The sequence below is a fragment of the Nannospalax galili genome, unplaced genomic scaffold (genome assembly GCF_000622305.1).
Source record: "Nannospalax galili isolate Female #2095 unplaced genomic scaffold, S.galili_v1.0 scaffold351, whole genome shotgun sequence".
Taxonomy (NCBI): Eukaryota; Metazoa; Chordata; class Mammalia; order Rodentia; family Spalacidae; genus Nannospalax; species Nannospalax galili.
The window spans coordinates 1899829-1908410 of NW_008330327.1; the positions used below are offsets into that span (position 1 = coordinate 1899829).

The 8582-nt window shown below is 37.8% G+C and overlaps 1 protein-coding gene across 1 annotated transcript in view; it reads right to left on the reverse strand.

Moving 5' to 3' along the window:
- LOC103743496 (arylacetamide deacetylase-like 2) overlaps positions 1–8582 on the reverse strand; it is an 18989-nt gene that overhangs the window by 7677 nt on the left and 2730 nt on the right. The window contains exon 2 of the mRNA XM_008844828.1: positions 231–453. Within this exon, the coding sequence (XP_008843050.1) occupies positions 231–453 (223 nt within the window). The remainder of the gene's footprint in view (positions 1–230; positions 454–8582) is intronic.

Here is an 8582-nt window from a genome sequence, read left to right on the forward strand (position 1 = left end):
TAAAACAACTAAGCTTTTCCCTTGCCAAAAGCTTAGATATATTTATTCATGTTTTTTAAATGTATAAGTAAACCTTAAGTTACCTTTCTGAACAGAAGTATGTTAATTTTAATTAAATTTAAATTTTGTTATTTAACAACTTTATAAATCATTTTAATTTCTGCTACTGCATCAGGTACTGTAATCAGCACACACTATAATGTATGACACAGATTAAAAATTATACTTACTGCAACTTCCAAGCACGAAGGCACCACCATGAAAGAAAATTATTGCTCGTCTATGTCTTTCAGACTTCCTTTTGGGCAAGTATAGACGAACAGGAATGTTACTAAAGTCTGTGTCAATCACTGTAATGTTGTCATCTGAAACTTGTTTTGTAAGGAAACATGTTGATAAAGTGAAAAATAATTCTTCATACTTCATAAGACCTATATTTTCAAATAATGTAGCCTATAAAAACAAAGCAAATAATTTCAATATAATGTCTTTATTTTAATAACTTCAAATTCAATGAAAAATAAAAAAGTGATAATACTGTAGATTATTAATATGTAGTATGAAATAATAATACTGTGTATTATTACTAATCCTAATGCTGTTATTTTTATTTGTTTGTTTGGTTTGGTTTGGTTTGGTTTTGAGACAGGGTCTCCCTGTAGGCCCAGCTGGCCTGGAACTCCATATGTAGACCAGGCTGGCCTGGATCCCTATGAGATTCACCTGCCTCTGCCTCCCAAGTGCTGCAATTAAAGGTGTGTATCACTATGCCTGGCCCACATCCTAACACTATTTTGATACTACAGAGATCTCAATGAGCTTATCTGTACCACGTGTACACAAGATTGAGTCAGTAATCAATTCATCAGGGGTAGGGGAGGAGTCAATGAGGTCCCAACACTCTCTGAGGGAATTTTGGCAGTCCTTGATGGTTGGGGAGGGGTGTCATTGTCTTGTGTGGGGTGACTACTAACTGCTATGCTGCGCTTGCCCTGGTGCATAATTTCCCACTCATTGGATCACAAGAAAATGAAAGTAAGAGGGGACTTGTTGAGTAGCTAGTTCCAGCAGGCAAGGGAGAGCAAAGTCATTGTACAAATGTATGAAATTATGCTTAAGAAGAACTGTAACTTCATTTAATATTACCAGTGTCTACAATGTACTTTGCATTGGCCTGATTTTTCTTAAATATTGTTTTATCTTAAAAATCAACTATCTGAAAAATAACATTTATGTTACCTAATAGTTTCATTTTATTTTATAGATCATTCAACTTATTAAATTTCTCTCTCTCTCTCTCTCTCTCTCTCTCTCTCTCTCTCTCTCTCTCTCTCTGCGCCATGTGTGCATGTAAAGGTACGAAGATAAACTCAGCTGTTGGTCCTAACCTTCCACCTGGTATGAGGCAGGTTGACTTGTTGGAGCTGCAACTTCCAGCCATTCTGGCCCATGAGCTTCCAGGAATTTCCCTGTCTCTACCTCCCCTCCAACTGTAGGAGTTCTCAGATTAGACATGCATGCTACCATAATCAGTTTTATATGAGTTCTAAGAATCTGAACTCAGTTCTTCCATGTTTTGAGGCAAGAGCTTTACCCACTGGGTAATCTCCCTAGCCTTCAAGGTAAAGTCTTCTTAATAGTCTAGCTGCTACATTATAGGTAATTTAAGTTCTCATCTTCCAACAATAAACAGGCTTCTCTTTTCCTTAAAATCATTTGGAGGAAAAAGAAGCTAATTTTTATTTATATCCTTGAACTAGGGCTTTCTGTAGTATTTCTGACAATTTCTTAACATGTCACTGACTAGTTCTTTTCCAGTATTGTATAATTTTTTCATGTTGCTAGACCATTCCAGAGCATATTGTGTTTGCCTCAGAATTCCAAACTTCTAGCAAGTGCTACAGCTGTTAAACTCCATCTATGTTAACGATGAAACGCCTGATTGCAGAAACCTCAGCTTCGTGTGCAGTATTAGCTAGGTAGTACTGGTAAAGCGAGTGCAAACCCATTTTGCTAGGCCAGTGCTATATGCTCCTCTCTAGCTGATAAATCACAGTTTTTAAAAAATGAAAGAAAAGAGAGTGTTGCGTTTCAGAAGAATTTGAAAAGCAGCTGATCAAAATGGTGTTTGCATGAGGAACAATGTGTAAGAACTGACAGGTGCTACTGACGTGGTATGTTGTTTTGTCACATTGACACTTTCAATTTTAGAAAATGCTATGAAGTTTTCAACTTAAAACACACATGCATGTGTAGAAATCTACACACAAATAAAACATATCAATCATCTGTAAAGCAGTTAGCTGTCTCCAATTCCCAAACCACCTGTATCTTTGTGTCTTGGCAACAGAAATGCTGTAGATACCTCTTGTTTTTAAAAGCTTCGTAAATATAACTGTCTCTTTGCTTAGAAACAATGTCTTCATACAATTTAGAGTCAACTATTGAGTTTATGTAATGTATAATATGTAAAAGGAACAGGGTCAGCAAGATGATTCAGTGATTACAGGGGCTTGCTACTAAGCCTGACTGTCTTGAGTTATCCCTGGTAACTCACATGATTAAAGGAGTAAAATATTCTTGCAAGCTGTCCTCTGATCAGTACAAGTGCACTGTGGCATGTATGCACATGAACACACACACACACACACACACACACACACACAAAATAATAAATAAATAAGTGAATGAATCAAAGAACAGATTTTGCCACCCCTAGAATAATAAATCGTTGCTAAGACTATGAAGTATTCATGCTGGACACAGGGTTGCACATTTATAATCATTGTTACTTGGGAGGTTGAGAAGGAAGAATTCTTTAAGTCTAGGGGTTCAATGGGCAGCCTGAGTAACACAGCTAGACTCAACTCAAAAAAGATAAAAAATAAAAGAAATGAGAAAGGAGGATAGCTAAAATTACAATAGGAAAATTTTAAAATGGTTGCAAAAATATATTCACATGATCCAATGGCTGGCAGAGAGCAGGAGTAAGAAATAAAGTTGTTTAAGAGTAAACAATGGGACTGGATAAATGGCTCAGATGTTAAATGTACTGCTTTTTCAGAGGATCCAGATTGAATTCTTAGTACCCACATGATAGCTAACAACTCTCCTTAACTTTGGTTCCAGGGGACTCTGATGCCCTTTTCTGACCCTCTTTGGGCACTGCACAACATGGGTGCATTACAATCACAAAGATTCCACCAAATATAAAGACACAAAATAAAAAATATATTTTCAAGTAGGACTTTTAAATTCTGAATACATGAAATGTATGCTATTATTAACATATCCTTCTTAAATATGAAGTATAATTAAAAGAGAGCCATGGCGGCAGTAATAGTATCAAAGCAGACCACAAAGAAAAACTTACCAAGGATAGAATTGTCTATTACATAATGATTTAAGAACTCTACTAAGATGGCAATAATAAAAACAAATGAATTCCTGTTAATTGAGCTCCAAATTAAATACACAAAACTGATAGAAGTGAAATGAAAAATTAGAGGATCCACGACTAGATCTGAAAAATTCTCACTTGGTACTTGAATGAAAATTTTGAGATAAAATCATCAGAGATATAAAAAAAAACCCAGACAACATTCTGAAAATAAGAATCAAGACTGATAGATTCATGCACCTAATATCAAAACAAATGAGAATGCCACATCAGTCAGGACAGTGCAGTGAAATTGGATGATATGCTAGGCAGACAAATCCAGAGTTCGCAAATAAAAAAGTGAAAGCACATCCAGTTTATTTGCAACATGTTTCTTAAATATTTTATTTTTATTTATGTGTATATGTGTATATCTCTTTATGGGTATGTACATATTGACTGCAGTGCTGACAGAGGCCAGAAGAGGTTGATGGATAACCTGGAGCTGGAGTTAAAGTAGGTTGTGAGCTGCCCAATGTGTGTGCTGGTTACTGAACTCCAGTTCACAACAAGGTGTGCTCTTAACTGCTGAGCCATCTCTCAACAATACCCATTTGCAGCAATCTACACAATGATAGGTTAAAAAAATGAAAAAATGCTCACAAGAGAGCGGGAAAGAAATCCAACCATAGTAAAGGAAGCAATGGCTGGAGAAGGTGTGCACAGAGAGCAGACTGGAGCCTGGTAGACACTAGGATGACTTGTCAAAGTGTGGATGAGGAACCTGAGAGACCCAATGATAAGTGCCAGAGAGAATGGCAGCATTTCTCCACCCCATACCACCCACACGTTGCTGGGCCACCCACATAGGATCTCCAGAAGTGTGCTGTAGAACCCGTAGAGATCCTTCTTTATGGTCAAAAATGTACCCAAATGAGCATGCCTCAGCCAGAGGAAGCCTCTAATAAAAATTTATCTTCCTACATAACCAGAAGCAAGATGACAATTGAAGGGAGAAAGCACACCATCTCAAAGATGAAGAAACAATGACTAAGGGCATAATAACGGGTACCCATGGAAGAGAAAAGAGCATGTAGATCCCCTGGAATTGGAGTAAAGGCAGTTGAGAGTTTCCATGTGGGTGCTAGGACCAAACCCAGGTCTTCTGCAAGAGCAACAATTAGCCCATCTCTCCAGCCCCTTTCCTACATTTCTACATCCACATAGTATACTCACTCCAAATTAAGGACTAGGACAAGGGAGACCGAGGGGAGAAGAATGTGGAGAAAGTATTGGGATTAGAGTTAGGAGAGGGAGAGGGAGTATACTGTTGCTCTTGCAGAGCCACCTGGGTTTGGTCTCTCTTTCAGGTTCTCCATCCACCTCTCTGGCAAAGATATTAAAAAATTAAGAGTCAAGGGTGGGATCAATCTCCAGAAACTGGAGCTATAAAAAAGCTAGCATGCAATTCTTGTATTTGATAATGTAGACTTCAAAATGAGTCAAGAGAGATAAATAAAGGTACTACATATTAATTAAGTGAATGATTCATCCAGAAAATGTAAAAATTGAACATCCTTATGCATGGAATCACAGGGTTCCCACTTTCATAAACCGAGCCTAAAAGGCATAGTCAGGTAGGTACTCACACAATTGATAAAAGGGAAAACAGGGTCTTCCTTTATGATTCTTAATCTCATTGATAAAATAATTTAAGAATGGATTCAAATGGAAGGACATTTATAGATAGGTCATCCAAACTAACAATTAGGAAAGAAACTTTATAGTGAAATTACAATTTAGATTACAGATTCACTGTAGATTCACTGAATTTAGTATATTCCTACAAAATATCCAATTCAACCAATAGGGAAAATACATTTTTCTTACTGGTTCTTTGAAAAGATATACAAGATGGATAAATCCCTAACCAAACTAAACAAACAAAAGACACCAGAACTGATAAAATTAGATGACAAAGTGGTTGTTAGACAGACTCTAGTGAAACTTAAAGGATTATTGGATAATACATAAAATTTATTTTTCATAAATCTAGAAAACAGAAAAGATATAAAAATTCATAAGCTGATATGACTAACCAAAGTTAAACTGAATATAAAAGAATTTAAATGAACCCACAGTAAACAATGCTACTGAAGGAGAAGCAACACTCTCTGCAGGAACAGACAGTTTCACTGCTAAATTTTACCACACCTTTAACACCAATGCCCCAAAGCAAAATAGTCCACAAAGAAAACAAAGTAACACTGAAGAGTAAAAGAAATGTACCCATGAATTTACATTTTTGTGTGCTTAATATTGTTTTATTGCTGATTTTATACTTTAAGACATAGTGCTCACTTTATGGTGGTTTTATGAATGCGTACTAAAATTTGTGCTGAAAAAGGAATCAAAACTAAAACGCAGAAAGTTATCTTGAAAAACGAACACCATAGCTATCTACTGGAACATCTGTTTGCAAGCCCCTTGCTTGTAATAAACTTTGTTATTAAAGAACATCTTTGATGAATGGTGACTGGGATGTTTGTCTGTAAATATAAGGACCAGTCGGAGACTATTACCAAGTACCACAACTGGTCACACACAGATGTGTCCATTGTCTATGAAGATACCCAGGACTAAGTGACACATCTACAATGAAACCTCTACAACTAAGGTGCACAGAACATAGAACAAGGGTAATGAAGATGACACTAATGGATCTCTCAGTTCTCGTTAATGAAGACACCTCATGCAACAAAGGGCCAGGAACACAAAAGGTCACAAATGGCCAAAATGTAGAGATTAAGAGTCTGCAGATTGCTGTTCCCTGGACAAGACTCATATTAAACTTCACCCACCCAGGGCTCAGGGCCCATGGTAGAAAAAGGGGTGGAAAGATTGTGAGAGCCAGGGAGGAGGTGGATGAACATATGGAAACAGAGTCCTACAAGCTCCTGGGACCTTGTTCATATGATTCCATGGCAATGGTGTCCACAAGTCCCATGCAAACTCAGGCAGACTAAAACCCAGCACAGAACTGGGGAAATGAACAGCAGACTCCAGTCTTATCTGAAGAAACATTGGAGCAACTGATTACTGCTGGGTGAGGAAGAGCTGATCTTCCTAAAACAAGAGATTCTAGATAGGCTGAATAGACCTCAGTGGATGGACTTGCACTGGGGAACATCCAGGGTCACTGACTAGATACATTGGGCCTGAACAGTGATGATGGAGTATATGGGTTCCAGTTGGGGGACTATGGGTGGGCTGGTGTAGGGACAGAAAGGAAAGGAGCTTGTTTGCTGACCTCCCTTTGCTACAAAATCTCTAATCCAATGAATTTTACTCCTGATGGATTGAGAATACCCAGATGCCATAAAATTTAATCTTACATTCGGCCCTAAAGACCTAGCTCTGCAAATGTGCTTGCAGAAAGAATTGACCTTTGGTGGTCTTAGGGTAGGTAAGCATCTGTGCTGGTAATCTTAAACCCACCAATGTTTTAATAACTTAAAGAACAACATGGGACGACCTTTAAAAAAGTGAAGGAATTAAGTTAGGGCTTGAGCTTTTAAGAAGGAAATGGTTGAGTTCACCAGTGTGAATAAACTTTCCCAATTTTTTCATGTGAGTCTCTTGGTGCCTTTTCTTCACATGGCGGGTCCCATGCCTCCGTTTCCATAACAACACTGCCAAATTTTAAGGAAGATTCAGCACAAATGTTCCTCAAGATGTGTCATGAAAGACAAAGAAAAACAACACTATCAAATCAATTCCATAAATACAGTCATGCCCTGGTACCAAACAATTACACAGCAAAAGAAATTTCCCTTAGAATGTAGATGCAAAAATTATGAAGTATTTTCCCACTGAACTTTTGTCTACATTAAGATTGCATATCATTTGTGACTTGGTTTCATCCTAGGGTACAAGGTTTATTCAACATATGTATATCAATATATAAATATACTTAAAGAGAGAAATAAGATTATCTAAATAGGTGAAGAAAAGGCATTTGGCAGTTTGATATAATTTCATGATAAAAGTCCTCCCATCAAAAATAATCAGGACTATCTGGAACGTATCTCAATATAATAAAGGCTACAGATGAAAAGTCTACAGCCAACATTATGCTAAATGGTTTATAAAGGGGAAGGAGGAATGGAGAGATGGCTCAGCAGCTAAGAGCAGTGGCTGCTCTTGCAGAGGACCAGGGTTCAATTCTCAGCACCCATGTGACAGCTAACAACCTTCAGTAATTCCAGTTCTGGAGGAATTCTAGACCTTCTTCTGATTTCCATGGACATTGCATGACACTGGTGCACTTATACACCTGCAGGCAATATACTCACACACATAAAATTTTAAAAGCAATTAAAATTAAAGAGAAAAACTTTCTCTAAAGACTGGAATAAGATAAGGATGTCCATTCTCCACTTTTTTCATTATGGTGCTTGTAGACTTAGCCAGCAAAATAAGACTATAGAGAGAAATTCAGAAAAAAACCCTGGACTGGGGAGGTGGCTCCACTGAGAAAGCACTTGTGGAAGCATGAGAATTTGATTTTGGATGCCGTGTAGATGCAGGAAGGGTGAGGTGGCCCACCTATGATTTCCACACTCGGTAGGCAGAGACAAGGGATTCCCCAGGGAAAGCTGACTGACTAAGACCATAACTTAGAACTCAAACAGATAGCAAGAGTGACAGATTTCAAGGGGTGGCCTTAGGTCCCTGTGGATCTCTGAGAAACACATGATAGTATGTGTCATACAGCATACTTCCAGTGTTAAAAAAGAATCTGTTCTGCCCATGAACATACATTGCAGCTTTTCAGGGAATATTACAGTTGGGGTATTACAACAGACTAATGCAAAAGCAAAAGGGAGAACAGCTATCTTCCATAAAAACAGGCAGCAATAGATCAAGAAATATATCTCTAGATAAGGTTTATTTGAGACCATCTGGTCATTACCCAAGATTTATCTGCATGACACACAGTAATTAAAATTGCCAGAATGGTGGAACTAACCTTCTTGGATGTTTAACAGACATACCTTGAGATCTATACTAATTGGGTCAGAGGGATTCAAAGGACACTTTTTGCTCCTTGCCCTCCTAGGTCGATTAGTTCCTAGGGACTATGAGCATCGCACAAAATGTCCTGTAATGGTGGTGGGTCATCTGACCTCTTGATCAAGGA